Source organism: Podarcis gaigeae (genome assembly GCF_964106915.1).
Source record: "Podarcis gaigeae genome assembly, chromosome: 11".
In the NCBI taxonomy this organism is placed as follows: Eukaryota; Metazoa; Chordata; class Lepidosauria; order Squamata; family Lacertidae; genus Podarcis; species Podarcis gaigeae.
This window is the reverse complement of record NC_139687.1, coordinates 11,228,426-11,247,450: the sequence shown is the minus strand read 5'-3', so window position 1 is coordinate 11,247,450 and position 19,025 is coordinate 11,228,426. Positions and strand designations below refer to the sequence as shown.

At 45.0% G+C, this 19,025-nt stretch overlaps 1 protein-coding gene across 3 annotated transcripts in view; it reads right to left on the bottom strand.

Moving 5' to 3' along the window:
- Positions 1-19,025, bottom strand: part of LOC310826763 (kelch domain-containing protein 3-like) — an 83,057-nt gene that overhangs the window by 59,174 nt on the left and 4,858 nt on the right. For all 3 annotated transcript variants that reach the window (XM_083702069.1, XM_083702071.1, XM_083702070.1), the window contains exons 5-8: positions 18,515-18,593; positions 9,840-9,928; positions 4,932-5,078; positions 3,253-3,304 (exon numbers count right to left, since the gene is read on the bottom strand). In XM_083702069.1, the coding sequence (XP_083558195.1) occupies positions 3,253-3,304; positions 4,932-5,078; positions 9,840-9,928; positions 18,515-18,593 (367 nt within the window). The remainder of the gene's footprint in view (positions 1-3,252; positions 3,305-4,931; positions 5,079-9,839; positions 9,929-18,514; positions 18,594-19,025) is intronic.

The following is a 19,025-nucleotide window of genomic DNA, read 5'->3' as shown; positions in this document are numbered from 1 at the left end:
AAATACAATAATTCATCAAATATTAAAAGTTTCCCTAAACAAGGTTGCATTCAGATGTCTTCTAAAAGTCAGATAGTTGTTTATTTCTTTGACATCTAGTGGGAGGGCATTCCATAGGGCAGGCACTACTACTGAGAAGGCCCTGTAACTCCGCTTCTCACAGGGAGGGAACCAACAGAAGGCCCTTGGAGCTGGACCTCAGTGTCCGGGCTGAACTATGGAGGTGGAGACGCTCCTTCAGCTATACTGGGCCAAGGCCATTTAGGGCACCAACACTTTGAATTGTGCCCAGAAATGTACTGGGAGCTAATGTAGGCCTTTCAGGACTCGTGTTATATGGTCTCGGCAGCCACTCCCAGTCACCAGTGTAGCTGCTGCATTCTGGATTAGCTGTAGTTTCCGGGTAACCCTCAAAGGTAGCCCCACGTAGAGCGCATGGCAGTAGTCCAAGCGGGAGATAACCAGAGCATGCACCACTCTGGCGAGACAGTCCGCGGGCAGGTAGGGTCTCAGCCTGCATACCAAATGGAGCTGGTAAACAGCTGCCCTGGACACAGAATTGTCCTGCGCCTTCATGGACAGCTGTGAGTCCAAAATGACTCCCATGCTGTGCACCTGGTCCTTCAGAGGCACAGTTACCCCATTCAGGACCAGGGAGTCCTCCATACCCTCCCGCCCCCTGTCCCCCCAAAACAGTACTTCTGTGGTTCTTTGTGCATGTAGAAGCTCACCTACTGCACAAAGTTGATATGTACATTATTTGCTCCTCCTACTTTTCCTTCTGGTCCCACCCACCACAGGAATTTGGCCCCCTCAATGTTGCCCAGGGTGGAAGAAGCCAGGGTCTGAAAAGGGTTCCCCAACCCTGCTAGTCTTATCTACACAGAAGTGAGCCCTGTGAAGTTCAATGGGGCTTGCTTCCTTTTGCCTGCCTGGCATGCGTATCAGAATTCGTCGAGGCTGAGGAAAAATCACCACTAATTTGTCATGCTTGTGTTTTGCGCTAGTGCATTGTGTTGCCTAATGATTTTAGGTTGGTGGCAATTTGTCACGTTCAGGTTCCTGGGTATTCTCCAGAGCGTTATTAATGAACAAAGCATTCCTCACTGCGCTCTGAGTGAGCAAAGAATTATTTTTCATAAGCTGGTCTTAGCTATTCCAGTTATGGTGGTACTAGTGGAAGAGAAAATGGATCCAGCGAAGGAAAAAAACCATATTGGGAACAAGACTCCTTTAATATAGTTAAGCAAACATCTGAGGTGAGCAGCAATTATTCTCGGCCGAGCACTTGAGGATCAAAATGTGCCATTTCATTTCATTTTTATTTATTTATTGAATTTATATACCGCCCTACACCCGGGGGTCTCACAGTTTATTATTTACTTATTATTACATTTTTAACCCAAGTTTCCTCCAAGGACCTCAAAGTGGTATATTTGGTTTCTTTCCCTTCCCATTTTATCCTCAGAAGGACCCTGTATAGATGCATAGATGGCCAGGAATCAAAGGAAATTATACACTATTAGCCTTCCCCAAAGTCAAACCCTCACAATTGTATCAAACTCCCTGTAGAACTAGTTGAAGACCCTTCAAGTGCCCCCGTTTTCCTTTTAAGCTATTTCTCCTTTCCTTCAAAGGAAGACTCGGCAATATTTAGCCAGGCAATAAAAGTCACATCCATTCATGACATGGCACAGAGTGTTGACTAGGTCATAAAGGCAGCATTCAGATACCATTACCGGTATGGTTGAATATTTCACTCCCAATTAAACAAAAATTATGCGCTGTTCCAGCTCAAGCTTCAATGGGTCACAGAGATAATTATATTCTCTTGTTTCCTTGTTTATTTGGAATGGCAAAGGAGGGTATTTTCTCAGAATCCATTTGGTGCCACCATTAACAGAGTTCTCCCCTTTGTCAGGAAAAGAATATATAGGGATCAACTTTTTATGATAGGAAGAATGACCACTGTATTCAAGAATGTTTGGTCAGCATCTTTTCAGGTCCTAGGGCCTTTTGCCTATGCATAGAAGAAACTCATGGCTTCCCAAAACAACCTTTGGTTTAGACAATAAGTGGGTCTTATCCTTCTGTACACCACCCCAGAACCCAGAAAACAAGTCCCCACAGACTTGCTTACTCATTTTTATGGCCTCTATCCTCATGCTAAGTAAGATCCAAGGGCAGAATTAATTTATTTATAATATTTTTTTTTATTTTGACAAAGCAAAAATATTAAATAAGTAAGAATAAAAATATGCACCCCACCAACGAGATCATTCCATTGTAACGATCCAAACCTTCCATAATTTCAGCATCTCTTGAGATAGTTTGACCCCCTTCTGTTTTAACAGTACAAATTCTACAAACACCATCCATATCTTCTTAAATAATTTCTTCTGTGTATTCCCCAGCTAACCTTAATGACACATGTTAATTTATCGTTAATAGCTATATCCCACACCTCTTTATACCGGGGTGTACGAAGGGGTGGGGGTGGGGGGCAGTCCACCCTGGGTGCTACCCTGGGGGGGTGACAAGATGGCCTGCTGCCTTCCCCCAGCTGTAGGGCAGCCGAGGGTGCGCACAGCGTCTGTACGGTCTGCCACACATGCTCCGTCCGCATGTGCGCCGCGCATGCACAGTCTGTATGGGCGCTGCGCATGTGCCACCGGGCAGTTCGCCCCGCTCTTCGGCACCCTGCACCAGGTGTCGGAGAGGCTTCCTCTGCCATTGCCTTATACCATTCTTCCATTTTATATTCTGCTTGCCCCTTCCAATTCCTTGCTATAATAATGCGTGCAGCTGCCAATAAGTTTGTGGGCAAGTCCTTCGTAGCCTGTGAACCTTCCACCCCATTGTAAATTGATAAAAATGCTACTGTACCTCTGGACTTCAATCCAGTGATTTCTGTTATCTCCTTAAACACCCTTTGCCCCCCAAATTGTACAGATTTACACCCCCACCACATGTCCCTTCCAACATAGCACGGAATATTCCCTTTGTACTATTAAAGCAAGACCTTCCTTTACTCTTCTTCTGTATATATGAATGGCAAGGTCACACGAACAGTGGAGGGTCTGACAAATGGTCCTTACACTTCAAATATTATTCCACCTTCATCAGCAGGTTCTCTGGCGGAGAACATGACTAAATTATCTTTTACTTGTGCTTTTCTTATTCCGGTTCAACTCTAGTGTTAACAAGCAACTAACCTAAAAATTAAAAATATTTTAAAAATCAGCAACTAACCTGGCACCAGGGGCTGAACCAGAGGTTTTGACTGGGGTCCAGCTTTGGGACACTGAAAGATAATATAAACTGTCACAATAGCAAAGGTACTTCAGGACGTTATGACAAAAAATGCAACAAAAGTGGCAGAATGGCATTCCATATAACAGTGGGTGGGAGGCAAAAATAGTGGCCCTCAGGTATTCTGGACTCCAGTTTGCATCATTCCTGGCCATTGGCCTTGCTGACTGGGGCTAATGGAAATTGGAACCCAAACACACTGGCTACCTCTGCAGTTTAATATTATTTTTTTCCTATCAAAACAGGGAACCATATGAGTGAAGGTGAGTCTATGTACCACATTTTTCGCTCTATTGGACGCACTTTTTCCCCTCCAAAAATTAAGGGGAAATGTGTGTGCGTCTTATCGGGCAAATGCAGGCTCCCTGGCTTCAGCGATAGCAACGCGAAGCCTCCGAAGCCTGCGCTCCGGAGGCTTTGCGTTGCTTTCGCTGAAGCCAGGAGAGTCTGGTCTTTGAGGTTGGCGGTGGGGGAAAGCAGCGCTCCCCCCCCCCCGCGCCACAAGCTCAATCGAAAAGCCCGCAGGAGCTGCATGCTCTTTAAAAGGTGTGTGGCTCTTAGAAAAGCCCTACCTCTTAGAAAAGCCCACAGGAGCCGTGCAGCCTTTAAAGAGCGTGCTGCTCTTGGGGGCTTTTCCCCAAGGAGGGAGAAGGGACTGACTGGCCGAGTCAGTCCCTTCTCCCTCCTGTGAGCTTTTGCGGGAGATGGGGTAATTCCCCCACCTCCCGCAATAGCAGGGAGAAGGTCTGGGAGAAGTGTAAAGGCTGTGTGCAGCCTGTCCGCTGCTCCCAGAGCTGGAGGGGTGGGGAATCATATTTCTTTTCCCTGATTTCCCCCTCTGAAAACTAGGTGCGCCCTATGGTCAGGTGCGCCCTATAGAGCGAAAAATACGGTACTTTTTAATCCACAGTTACCGACATAAAAAGGTGTGTGCCCTCAAAAAGAGTGCCTTCTCTAGGTGCCGAAATCCCAAGGGAGCAGAAAAGACTATCTATGCGACCACGGCTGCGCGGACGTTATTGGCCCAGAGATGGAAAGAAGATAAAGTTCCTTCCAGAGAAAAATGGCAGATCAAGTTGATGGACTATGCTGAAAAGGCTAAAATAACCGGGAGAATCAAAAATCGGGCAGACCAAAATGTTAATAAGGAATGGGGAAAATTTATAACTTATCTTAAAGGCCATTGTAAACAGTTAAAATCGCTAGTAGGTTTGGAATATCACTTGTAGTTTAAGGGTGAATTTTGGACACAATGGTAAAAGATTTGGATCATCATAAAAGATGGAGGAAATGATGTAGCAAATAACAACAAAGAGAAATCAAGGAGAACTATATATTATACTGACAATACACCTCTTCACCCTGAGCTTTGACAATAGAGATATTTAAATTTTTAGGACCCTCCCTGATTTTCTGATGTAAATTATCTTAATTGATCTTTAGAAATATATCTTTATATTATTTTAACCTGACCTAGGGCTTTATGCCGAAGAGCAAGAAAGAACCCTGGAAACAAGTTCTATTTGCACTTACGGCTATAGTCTGCACTATTGCATGATTGTGGATTGACTGACCACATACGAAACCAAATTTCTTAAAGGAGATTTAATTCTACTCACCCGTGTTGAACATATGCAGGTCATCAATAGCTTTTCCGCATAGTGTACCGCCATATACATAGATGTTTTCTCCAACTGCAGCTGAACTGTGATTGAGAGTCTGAGGTGCGATGCCAGTGGCTGCAACTTTCTGCCACATTAAGGAACCTTAAGATAAGGAAATAACAGTAAATTAGTCTCTTATCGTAGAGTGGGCTGGGGGAGGAAGGAATTCACTCTCTCATTCTGCTTGTTCTACAAAATACTGAAACCTGGCTAAAAGAGGCTAGCTGTGTGGGCAATTTCAAAAGTTGGCGAAAACCTTGCCTTTTCAGGAAGGCTTTCGGTTTTTAAATGGCTATTTTATCTGAATTGTTTCTTTCTTTAAAAAAACCTGTCTCTTTGTATTTTTAAAAAATAGTTTTTACTGCTTCTGTATTGTGCTAAATCACTGATAATTTACTATCTGTTTTGCCATGAAATTATGACATCTATTCCACTACTCCTCTCATGCATATTTCAGCAAAATAGCTCACAAATTGGGTATTAGCTTTCAGTACCGTACAATATATACAGTGGTACCTTGGATTAAGTACTTAATTCGTTCCAGAGGTCCGTTCTTAATCTGAAACTGTACTTAACCTGAAGCACCACTTTAGCTAATGGGGCCTCCCGCCACTGGAACACGATTTCTCTTCTCATCCTGAAGCAAAGTTATTAACCCAAGGTACTATTTCTGGGTTAGCGAAGTCTGTAACCTGAAGCGTATGTAACCTGAAGCGTATGTAACCTGCGGTACCACTGTACTCAGATGTGCAATCAGATGCAAAAAGGTGTGTGTTGTAGTATGTGGTGGTCTTGTAGTCAGGTTAAAGCTTACTGGGAAATGATATATAATGAAATAAAAATGATGTTTAAAATAACCTTTGTAAAAAAAAATGCCAGAAGCTTTTCTTTTGGGAATTATAGGGCCAGAACTACCTAAAATGCATAGAAATTATTCGTGTATGCTACTACAGTGGCAAGAATGTTACTCACTCCAAAATGGAAAGAAGCAGAAGTGCCAGCAAAGGAAGAATGGATACAAAAATTTATGGAATATGCAGAATTGGCAAAACTTACGAGAAGAATAAGAAATCAAGCTAACAATTTATTTTTTTTACAAAATAATGGAAATGGTTTATGAATATTTACAGATAAATTATAAACAGTACATTGGCAGGATTATTGTAATAACCTGCAGTTTTATAATAGTATCTACTTAAATAAGGGACACGGGTGGCGCTGTGGGTAAAACCTCAGCGCCTAGGACTTGCCGATCGCATGGTTGGCGGTTCGAATCCCCGTGGCGGGGTGCGCTCCAGTCGTTCAGTCCCAGCGCCTGCCAACCTAGCAGTTCGAAAGCACCCCTGGGTGCAAGTAGATAAATAGGGACCGCTTACTAGCGGGAAGGTAAACGGTGTTTCCGTGTGCTGCGCTGGCTCGCCAGATGCAGCTTGTCACGCTGGCCACGTGACCCGGAAGTGTCTTCGGACAGCGCTGGCCCCCGGCCTCTTAAGTGAGATGGGCGCACAACCCTAGAGTCGGACACGACTGGCCCGTATGGGCAGGGGTACCTTTACCTTACCTTTTTACTTAAATAAGATGAATAAATGAGTAAATTAATTTCATTTGGATATATTAAAAAAATAAATTGAAGGACCTGCAGAAAGAGGGGGGAAGGAAGTCAAGTTCTGAAAAGTCAAAATGATTGCAAAATTAGTGAAATGTATAAAATTAGTGAAATGTATAAAATTAGTGGAATGTATAAATTTGAAAAGTATAAATAAATAAATTTTTATTCTTATTGATATTATTATAATTATTTTAAAAAAGATAAGGAAGACACCCAAAAAGATGTGTTTGCTCAGGATTTTACTACATTTACAAAACTGGTCCTTTTCAGATAGAATGCCAATGCACGATTCATCACTACATGAATGAGACAGGATGCCACCTGTCATGGGTAGGCAGGTATCTTTGCCCTGGTTCTGTGGAGTAGTGGAGAGTAGCATAGCCTGAAATAGGTAAAAAAGGTAAAGGACCCCTGGACGGTTAAGTCCAGTCAAAGGCGACTCTGGGGTTGCGGCGCTCATCTCGCTTTCAGGCCGAGGGAGCCAGCGTCTGTCTGCAGAGAGCTTCCTGGGTCATGTGGCCAGCATGACTAGACTGCTTCTGCCACAACAGAACACCATGACACAAACCAGAGTGCATGGAAATGGCATTATACCTTCCTGCTGGAGCAGTACCTATTTATCTACTTGCACTGGTGTGCTTTCGAACTGCTAGGTTGACAGGAGCTAGGACAGAGCAACAGGAGCTCACTCCGTCGAACTGCCAACCTTCTGATTGTGGTTTAGACCACAGTGCTACTCATGTCCTTATAGCCTGAAATATCTGCAGAACATGGACCAGAAATCAAGAGCAATGGTGGCTGATAATGAGACTACCAGAATCTGCCACGGAGCACCACCGGAGAGACGAAGGGGACCTGGCACCCTTATCAGGCACTGGAGGAGGGATGGCATCTCCGAGCATAGCACCATGAAGATACTTGACTATGGTGGGGCCATAACACTCTGGGTACTTCCCCCCACTCAGCTGCTATTTTCTCTCACAGTGCTGAGTTAATGAACCCCACAGCATGCTCTGCTACTTTGAAACACTCTATAGCAGGGCATTCCAAGTTATTGTACTAAGCAGGCCACAAGAGTACTTTGACATGGAATGTGCGGGCCTTGTTGTGTAAAAGAAAAGAAAAGAAAAGAATAATAATAATAATAATAATAATAATAATAATAATAATACTACAGTGGATACTCAGGTTGCGAACATGATCCGTGCGGGATGCACGTTCGCAACCTGCAGCGTTCGCAACCCGCGTCTGCTTACACACGGGTTGCGATTCGGTGCTTCTGCGCATGCGCAAAGCGTAATTTAGCGCTTCTGTGCACAACTGCCGAAACCCGGAAGTAACCTGTTCTGGTACTTCCGGGTTTCGGCGGTCTGCAACCCAAAAAACGCAACCAGAAGTGGCTGTAACCCAACGTATGACTATAATAATAATATATTTATACCCCGCCCATCTGGCTGGGTTTCCCCAGCCACTCTGGACAGCTCCCAACAGAATATTAAAAACATGATAAAACACCAAACATTAAAGACTTCCCTAAAGAGGGCTGCCTTCAGATGTCTTCTAAAAGTCAGGTATTTGTTTATTACCTTGACATCTGATGGGAGGGGTTCCACAGGGCAGGTGCCACTACCAAGAAGGCCCTCTGCCTGGTTCCCTGTAACCTTACTTCTCCCAGCGAGGGAACCGCCAGAAGGCCCTCAGAGCTGGACCTCAGTGTCCAGGCAGAACGATGGGGGTGGAGACGCTCCTTCAGGTCTACTGGGCTGAGGCCGTTTAGGGCTTTAAAGGTCAGCACCAACACTTTGAATTGTGCTTGGAAACGTAATGGGAGTCTTTCTGGACCGGTGTTATATGGTCTCGGCGGCCACTCCCAGTCACCATTCTAGCTATCACATTTTTTAGTTGTAGTTTCCAGGTCACCTTCAAACATAGCCCCATGCAGAGCACATTGTAGGAGTGGGGAGTGAGGCCAGAATTTGTCATGCCCCCCAGTTCTCATGCTGCCTTCCCAAAGCCAGCTAAGCAAGATACCAGGCTTTGGGAAAGAGGCACGAAGCTCTGGCAGGGTCCCAGAGACCTTCTACCTCCTTTCCAAACTGAAATAGGTTTTGGGGAGGACTCTAGGACCCTGCTAGAGCCCTCATGCCTCCTTCCCAAAGCTCAGTACCTCACTTACCAAGATTTGGGAAGGCAAAGTGGGGGCTGCAAGGGGGCCCTCAAATGTTGTTGAGGGCCACCCAAAAAGGCATGTTGCACCACCCTGCTTTGTTGTAAAGGTGCCAGTTTTGTTCGCCCATGCAGAGATGCTCAGTGGAAGTGAAGTTGGTAAGACTCTCCAGTGAAAACCTGCATGAGCTGCTGCTGACCAGGAGTGCCAAAACTGCACCCCGAACCATCCATTCATGTAACCTTGTGCAGCAGATCTGGGAAAACGTACATTTTTGCTTTCCAGAAAGCAGTCAGCATTTGTTTTCATTGCAATTTCTTTAAAAATTCCAGCCAAAATTGGGGTTGGGTTGTTGCTCCAGGCTAAACTCCCCAGGCTAAAACACCCAGCGTCTTACAGTATTTCCCCTTCTGGAACTAATCAGTCTAAAGTGGGATTTAAAATATGGTACATTATGAACTGGCATTCAGTAATGAGGGAGCCTTTGATTTGGAACATTCTCAGCAGGGAACCCAACCCAAGAGCCAAATCACCTTCACTGAGCAAAGGGGAGATATATCTTAAAAGGAGCTTGAAATGAGCTACATTCCTTTCCGTTCTCTAGGTGCCCTGGGAAAGGCAGCTTCAGAGCTCCATGGCAATAGACCTAATTGAATGGCATTCATCTTTCATTTCTTCAACCACTATGAGATATATTTGTGCAAAATGAGCTCCGGTTTGCCATGAATAGAAATAATAAATAAACTTACTGGAGGGAAATAATAAGTTAGGAACAAGGAGCCGGGACACCCAGTCGAGTTTTTGTTTCTATCTTTCAAAGCTTGCAATTTTAAAATGATTAGCTTTTTCAGCAAAGCTGGTTTGTTCCTCCCCAATCCCACCATCATGACCAAGTTACATCAGAAAGACAAGTTTGAGGGAAAGGGTGGGATCATCAAAATTTGTAGTTCCATGCTGCCACGGTCGCCCCCAAACAATAATAAATTAATAAATGCTTTTTATTCTACAAGAGCAAAAGGCTCTTTGACTTGCCATTAACTAAATGAACTATAAATCCCTGGCAATCTAATTCCATGTTTTTACTCACCAAGATCAAAGGTGTAGACTCCTGGAAGGCAACGCTCAGCATTCGCGCTTGAACAACCTCCAAATAAATATATCTTGCCTTTTACTACACTGTAAAGGAAAGTTGAGAAATTTTTACAGTCGGCCATAAACCACCTCCCCCATGGCTAGAATTTTGTATGGAAAATATACACTTATGGTCACAGTGGACGTTACCAAGTTCTTTTATCCTTTGGCAGCACAGTTGTATCCACAATCTACATTCTGGGCAGATTTTACTTTTGACCGGCTCATAACCTGTAGCTGTACAACTCCTTATTTCACTTTTGTTTTTGTTTTTTATAATATTTTTTATTAAGTTTATAAAGTGCAGAAAAAAGAATAGAGAACAGTTTATAAGAATAAAATAGAAAGGTTACAAATTTTCATGTTCTTTTTTCCAAATCTACTGGACTTCCCCGCATCCTCCCAACCCTGCATTCTCTGTAATACAGAACATCAGCAATTTGTTAACTTGTTTCAATACTTGTTGTATCCTTCATTTTATCATGTTACCCAATTTCAAATGTGTTATAACCCAAATCATGTACATTTTCATTTAAACACAATAAAGTTGTTTCATTATTCTATCTCTGACTTCTTGTACCTTAATTTCCATTTCTTTAGTTTAACATTGCTGAATCTAGAATTTCCTAAAAGGTGCATTTTTTAACATTCATACAGCTTATAATGTTTTTTCAAATAGTCCTTAATTTTTTTCCAGTCCTCCTCAATTGTTTCTTCTCCCAAGTCTCGGATTCTGCCAGTCATTTCGGCCAGTTCCATATAATCCATCAACTGCGTGTGCCATTCCTCCAGTGTGGGTAGATCTTGTGTCTTCCAATGCTTTGCAACAACTCCTTATTTCACTTTTGGCAATGGGCTGACTCTGTGTATACATTAGTAAACAGATTGCTCTGTGGGAAACAGTTACAGGAAACCAAAAGTTGAGCAATTCCAGCGAGGAAAGATGTAAGTGGCAGAATATAGCACTACCTAACTAATGAAGTGGCTGGGCTGTTGGTGGACAAACTGGCATGCTCTGTGAATACTACCTTGGATGAAGAAAAAAGTACTGGTGGTATGGAGAGGGGGTGTTCCACGTGTCTCTAAGACCCTTAAACATGCTTGTGAAGTAGAATAAGCTTTTGGGAGGTCAGTCGGTCATGTACTGCCCAGAGAATGCACCTAAACAGCTCAGGGTCCAAGAACTCACACCCGCGAGAATTTAGGTTGAAATAGCAGAGGATCCATTTATTACAACAGGATAGGGAAAGGATTTCAATTGTACATTAAACCATATGGCGCTGCACAAAACCATTTGGGCATTTTCTCAAGGGAATGTTGTTGAGGGCTCCATGCCAGAGGCGCATAGACACAAAGCCCAAAGCAGGAAGGGCAAGACACACATACATGCTTCTTCTCTGGCGATCAGTCATAGCCGAGTAAGATTGTCTTCCATGAACATGGTTTTAACAGTGAGTCCATAAGTGACTGTGGAGGCCAATTCTGGATCCACATGTCCTTCCACAGTGGGGACATAGGTTTCTGGGTGGGAGTTGATCACGGTGAGGATTAGCCAAATGTGCTTTTCTCTTAGCACGTTTCTCCCTTTTGTCCTGAGTTTTTGCTTCTTCAAATTCCATGATGTCTTTGGTACAGGCTATTATCCAATTGGAGGGCTTGCAGGCCAGTGATTCCCAGTTGCCAGTGCTTATATTACTTTTACATTTGCCTTGAGAACATCTTTAAACCTCTTTTGTTGTCCACGGGTATTATGCTTACCATTCTTAAGTTGGGAATAGAGTAGCTCCTTTGGAAGACGATAGTCAGGCATCCCAACATGACCAGTTCAATGAAGTTGATGTTGAAGAATCATTGCTACGACACTGGTGATCTTTACTTCTTCCAGTACACTGACATTAGTTCACCTGTCTTCCCAAGTGATGTGTACATTTTTTCGGAGACACCATTGATGGAATCTTTCGAGGAGCTGGAGATGGTGTTTATAAGTGGTCCATGTTTCACAAGCGTACAGTAAAGTTGGTAGTACAATAGCTTTGTAAACAAGCAAAACACACACTACAAAACTCTCTCACACACTCACACACACTCATAAACACACACGCAGATGTGTGATCCAAAAGGAGCTCCCTCTAAGCCCTTTTGTGCGTATTGGACATAGTGATATATATATTCAAATAAACTATCTGGTTAGAAATACAAATCCAGACATTTCTTTAAAGAAAAATCCACTGTATTTCCAAGCTAGCTGACATATTTGTGGGGGGAGGAGGAGTGAAATGCCCCAAGTAGCTTTGACAGCTGTTGGCTCACAAATGTTTGTAGACCTTTTGCACATTTTTGCTAGTGTCATGCTCAAGTTGGCAGAGATATGCATTTTATTTGTGAACATTAAAAAACCCCTCAAAAGAGTAGCTTAAAAAAAACAAGGGAAAATAATTGCACACTATTCCAAAAGTGAAATGCAGTGCGTTTTTTTCCTTCTAAAAAATATTTAGGGGTACTCTCATTTTCCTACTCGTATTGGAAGACTACCCCTCAATGAGGCCAAACTTAGATTCACAAAATGTTTAGGGGTATGCATACCCCCGTGTACCCCCAGAAAAAAGCACTGGTGAAATGTTTTCCAGGCCACCCACTCTCAGCTCTAAGCTGTGAGTCCACAGCACTGTGACCTGTTCCTGTGAGAAAGGAGGTCTCTGGCAGAGCTACCCAGCTCGCCTAGCCCAGTCGGGGTTGAGGTGCATGAGTCCAGTTGGTGCACTGGCTCAAGGGCGACATCTGTGTGCTGGGCAGAATAAGTAGATAGCAGGACACGCCTCCTCCTCTCTGGAGAGTCAGCAGAGACCATCAGGAGATCACCAGGAGATTCTTGGGTATGGGAGGGGTGAAATCTCCTCACCCACCCCACTATAAAAGACTTTTTAAAAATATAAATTGTGTTGGTATCTGTCCGTAGTAGACATTTGAGGGAGGAAAATAGTTTCATTGTTATTTAGAGAAAGTTGTCCCAGTGCTGGCTTTAGGAGGATTCCAATTTAGATGGTGTAGCAGTTGCCTTTCACGAGAGGGAGTCATAGAATCATAGAATTGTAGAGTTGGAAGGGATCACAAAGGGTATTTAGGCCAACCCCCTGCATTGCAGGAATCTTTTGCCTCACATTGTCTGACATTGAGATTGTTGTAAACGAGAATCTGCCCTTTTCCCTTATGAGGTATTCAAGAGCCCATATAGAGTCCTACGTAGGTTCCCTATTGGTAGGAGAAAATAACAGAGGCCAACCAGAGAATATTGAGAAGCAAAGCAGCTAGTAAGCCTGATCTTTATTGATCTGTTGCAACAGGGTCCTCGCTCACCACACGCAGGAGGGAGGAGGAACCCAGAACAATGGTGAGCAAGGCCTTTTATAGACATTTTAAATTCCCTGCCCTGGAGCTCAAGACCACCCCTCCATACATCATACATACATCACAGAAGGGGTGTAACCTAAGACTACCCCCCCCCCCCGATACATCATACCTACTGTTATGTACTGAGTTGAATAGGATCCAAACTGCAGCAGTCTGATTGGTCCTAGAACAATAGGATCCAAATTGCAGCAGTCTGATTGGTCCTAGAACAATAGGATTCAGAATGCAGCAGTCTGATTGGTCCTAGAACAATGCAGCAATATGATTGGTTGGCAGGAACCACCCAATCATGCTCCAGATATAAGTGAATCCACAACCTGATTGGCTTACAGTAGAATTCCAGAATTAGCCAATCATGTGCAGCCCATTGTGTAAATAATGTATATAAAGCAGATACTTTGAGGGGACATTGATTCATTCCTCCTCACCACTATGAGCTGAATAAAGAGCATGAAATCACTTTGCGACTCTGAGTATATTTCACTGGCGACGAAGGTGGGATCCCGCTGAGCTGACTGCCACACACAGCACCGCAGCACCGCCACCTGCCACACCGCTGCCTCGCACCGTGTATCCAGGCTTCAGCTCCGGGACACAAGGAACTCAGAATGGCAACCGACAGCAGCTTCTCGCCGTTCAACCCAGCAACGGGAGACTGGGAAGCGTACGCCTCCCGTTTTACCTTCCTCCTAGAAGCCAAAGGGGTCACCGATGAAGAAGACGCCAAGAAGAGGGCGATATTCTTCAGCGTCTGCGGAGAGGAGACATTTGAAATCGCCCGGGCTCTCCTTGTGCCTGAAGATGTCGCTATTGTTCCATACAAAATAATAATGGAACAGCTTAAGGGGCACTTTTCGCCACAGCCCTCAGTGGTGGCTCGTCGAAATGCCTTCTACGCAAAGCGGCAAGCCCCTGGGGAAACCATAACTGGGTTTGTGACCTCTCTCCGCCAAGCCGCCCGGTTCTGCAACTTCTCAGAGCTGGAGAACATGCTTCGGGACCGCCTCGTTGGTGGCCTGAAGGATGAGAAGCTGCAACGACGCCTCTACACTAAGAAGGACCTAACGTTCCAGGTCGCTCTGGAGGAGGCCCTGGCAACGGAAGCTGCCAAGAGGTCGACACAAGAGGCACGGCCGAGCCTGCCATCCCAACCAAGGGTTCACCACGAAGACCTCACCGACGACTCAGGATCTGACAGGGAGGAAGTGCACCGAGTACAGCAGCACACTCAAGCAGCCCACATACCACAGCTGCCTCGACGAGAAGGAGGGAACTGCGCAAGCTGCGGGGAAAGTCACGAGAGGAGGACCTGCCGTTTCCGCAACGTAGAGTGCAGGCAGTGCAGAAAATTGGGACACATCGCCCGGGTGTGTCGGGCTCGGCCCACCCGACGCCAGGCATCAGATGACCAATCCAAGAGCCCCAGGTCCCGGGGCCCAACGCACCAAGGCAACTCGACGGAGCTCACGGACGTCCAGGTATACCAGTTGCCCTACCCCAACATAGAGAAAATTTATGTAGAGGTACGGATAGAGGGGGCCCCATGCCGCATGGAGCTTGACACGGGTTCAAATCTATCCATAATCTCGGCAAGGACCTTAAGGAAACTGTGTCCTACTGGGGGTCCCAAACTCAGGCCGGCCCCATTCACCCTCCGGGACTTCCAGAAACGTAAGGTCCCCACAATGGGGGTGGGGACCTTCAGGGTGCAATACCGAGGGCGGACGCGGCAACTGGACTTGCTTGTGGTCAAGGGCCCCTACATTAGCTTACTGGGATTGGCATGGTTTGGACCACTGGGGCTAGCCATCACCGGGGTGAACCACACTACCTTACAAGTGGACGTGGATGCCATATGCAAGGAATTTCCAGAGGTTTTCGATGGGAAATTGGGACAGTATACGGCCCCCCCATTGCTCTACAGCTTGACCCCGCAGTACGACCGGTCAGGCTAAAGGCCCGCCGGGTCCCGTTCGCCCTGAAACCCCGTATAGACGAGGAATTGGACCGGCTTGTGGAGCAAGGAGTGCTGGAGCCGGTGCCTAAAAGGTGGTCTAAAGCAGAAATCGGAGTGGTTTGTTTACCTTCTGTCTGCCAGGTTACCTGTTTAATGGTCACTTGATTGGATTGCCTGGGGAGCCTGGCCAGTCTTTTGTAATGATAAATACTTCAGTGGTACCTCTAGATACAAACGGGATCCGTTCTGGATCCCCGTTCGCATCTAGAAGCAAATGTAACTAGCGACGGCACATCTGTGCGCGCACGCGCCGCTTTTCGCCACTTCTGCGCATGACGCCATTTTTGAGCGTCTGCGCATGCGCAAGCGGCGAAACCTGGAAGTAATGCTCTCCGTTACTTCCGGGTTGCCGTGGAGCGCAACTCGAACGCGCTCAACCCGAAGCGCATTCAACCCAAGGTATGACTGTAGTTCCTGAGCCAGGTCACAGCTCACGCCCTATTCATATCTTAAATGTGCCCTTAAGATAGGATTTGTGAAGGAAAAGGCAATGGGGAGGCATTTCCATTTTCCTTTGACCTTGCAGAGAAAACATTTGCTCAGTTTGGGAATCAAAATGGTTTCAGGTTGGTCTTCCTGTACTGACCTATGTACGTGCTTGGTTGGTACACTTATGAACATTTAACATATATCTAAGACCTCAAAATTCCTATCACAAGATCCTTGCCCTAGTGCTGGGACATGACTGGAAGCAGCTGCTTCCTTGGCCGCTGCCACCGTCCTGGGTCCTAAAAGCAGCAAAGCTGAGCTGCACGGGTGCCATTTTTCTCCACTCTCAAGTGGGCCAAGCTCCAGGACTGAGGTGCTACAATCTTCACTACTGAAACCCATGCAGTTCTTCTCTTAAACTTTCCTCCCCCAACTTTCCTCCAGCATTTTGAAACCTGTTACAGGCAATATGGTTTCCATATGGGCCATGCCTGTGCAAAAAACAGCAAAAGAAACAGCATAAATAAGAATCCAAATGATTAACATATGGGAACAGTTAAATGTAAGGGGAGCTCAATGAGCAGATATTGGCTGCCTAAAATAGCTCCTGAGCCCCTTCTTCTGGGTTTGGAAGATTGTCCGGCTTTGTTTTACTTTCCTGGGCCAATAGTGAATGCAAAAACATGCAGCCTGATCTTATTCTTGCTTACTAGGCCTGTTGTCCATTTTAATGGAAATTAAGGTGCTTTCAGATGTGAGTGATTTAGCAGCATCAAATAATTGCTCTTCAAGCTGCAAACAGAATAGCAGCTCTGCTGCTAGACCTCTGGAAGACAAGGGGCCAGGGCAAGGATTCCCCCTTTTCCCAGACTGAAATTTGGGGAGGGCAATTTTCATGGGTATCACATCCTCCCTTGTTACAATCATGTTTGTGGCTGAAGTTGCCCACTCACTTGTTTGGGAGAGTTTGAGAAGGAGAAAAAAATTAAAGCAATGCTATTTGTAAGGGGAAGGGTTAAAGCGTTGAAGATGATTCCTAGAGTGGAAGACCACAGAGAAGGGCATGGCTAGAGCAGGCTGGCCTGACTTTTCATACCTTCCATGAGTTCTGTAAGCCTGAAACACCTTGAAGGCTCTGTCCCTGGTTGCAACATAACAGACTCCATTAGGAAACTGCTGGATCTGATTGAACACAGCAAAACAACCAAACTCCCACTGATGATCATGTCCCTGGACATCCTCAAAGCCTTTGATTGTCTGGAATGGAAATACCTAATAGCAGTATTAACCAACATGAAATTTGTCCCTATCATCCTACAGTGTGGTTTATCTGGACCTTCACATTCCTTGCTGTGATGGGGTGCAACACAGCCTTGAAAAACACACTTTTTAATTTTCTTAACCTGCAATTTTGTCCAAATCAGAGAACGACGACTCAGGAATTTTTAAAAAGGCATTTATGAAAATTTGCTTTGGGATAGGTTTGCTGCTGTGCAATTAAAAAAAAAAAGGCAGGCAGGCAGGCACAGGCAATCAAATACCTGCAAATGCCCTCGAGGTGTTTCAGGCTTCCTGAACTCATGGAAGGTAGTAAAAGACCCCTGACCATTAGGTCCAGTTGTGACCGACTCTGGAGTTGCGGTGCTCATCTTACTTTATTGGCCAAGGGAGCCGGCGTACAGCTTCCGGGTCATGTGGCCAGCATGACCAAGCCACTTCTGGCAAACTAGAGCAGCGCACAGAAACGCCGTTTACCTTCCCGCCAGAGTGGTACCTATTTATCTACTTGCACTTTGATGTGCTTTCGAACTGCTAGGTTGGCAGGAAGCGGCAAAAGGTAGGTAGGAAGATAGGAAGGTACTAACTGAGGAGAGCAGCAAACAATAAACTGTGTGAATACATTCCACCAAGCACTGCCCACCAGTGTGGATGGAAAACATCTGCATAGTTTCTGGAGGCCCCTGCATTGAAACTGCTTGTGTGAGAGCACAAACCCGAACATGGAAACAGTGAGCCACATCTGTATTAATGCCACAGTGAGGACATAGCTGGAGTGCATTTAGTAATACCCCAAAGGCATCCACTAGGGAAGCACAGCAAAGGGACTGAGAGGATTAAAGCAATCACTGCCAAGCTTATCTGAAACAGGATACAGGTGAAAGAAATAGCACCTCTAGGGCGACTAGAAAATGGAAATCAAGTGAGGAATAAAGCAAACAGCAAAAATCGGACCAGAGAAGACTGGCATCACGCCTGTAAATGTGCTCTCTAAATACATTTCTCACTACCAAAAACGTATCTATAGTCTTTCTTTTGTTATAAAGTTAAAACAAAAACATGAGCACCATGTTAATGTTACCAATTTTATTGGACTGGTTGACTGTGTGCAAGCTGGATATGATATGATATTACGTGAAGTGCACGGCTAACACTAATTGAGCATTTTCATCTTCATAACTGCTAAACACAAAGCTCTGGATTTTGGTCATTGGTTTTCTCTCAGATTTGTCAATTCTCAGACGCGCTCAAATTAATAATAATATATGATTGGTGGTAGTTGGGTTTTCTTATGGCTGTGCAGAGTGATTAATCACTGTAACTATTTGCATCTCAGTCAGATGTAGGTTTACATGGATGGCAGGCTCTTAATTCCAATATATTTTCTTCCACATACGCGCGCTTAGGTCAGAGAATAGGCTCACCTTCTTGTCATTGCAGTGATTGACATAAAAGTACTAGAAATAACCAGCGTTTATTTTGCTGAATTGTTTGCTTACCAAAGTGAATGACCTTCTCTTGGACAAGGAATGTGCCCATCTTGTGGTATCCTTTCCCATGTCAAATCAGTGGAAGTAACTGAAAATGAATGAACTTGAGATGATTGGTACGTTTACACACATACACAAACATACATCCATACAGTATTTTGGTTTCAAAACATACTGGCTAAAGCTACAAATGTTAACCAGAAGGTTGGTGGTTCGAGTTCGCCCAGGGATGACTGTGGTCAGGATTCCAAATCCGACCTCTACAATTCTATGATTCTACAAGCACCTATTTTAATGTGCAGTCAATTTTAGTTATTCCTGCCATTATTTCGGGGGTATTGTCATGGTGGTGGCAGAGATGACAACAAGAGGAGACCATTCCCATTTTGCCTCAGGTGGTGAAATGGGACAGGTTACCCCAGGTAGGGGGACGCCGGTGGCACTGTGGGTTAAACCACAGAACCTAGGACTTGCCGATCAGAAAGTCAGCGGTTCAAATCCCTGCGATGGGGTGAGCTCC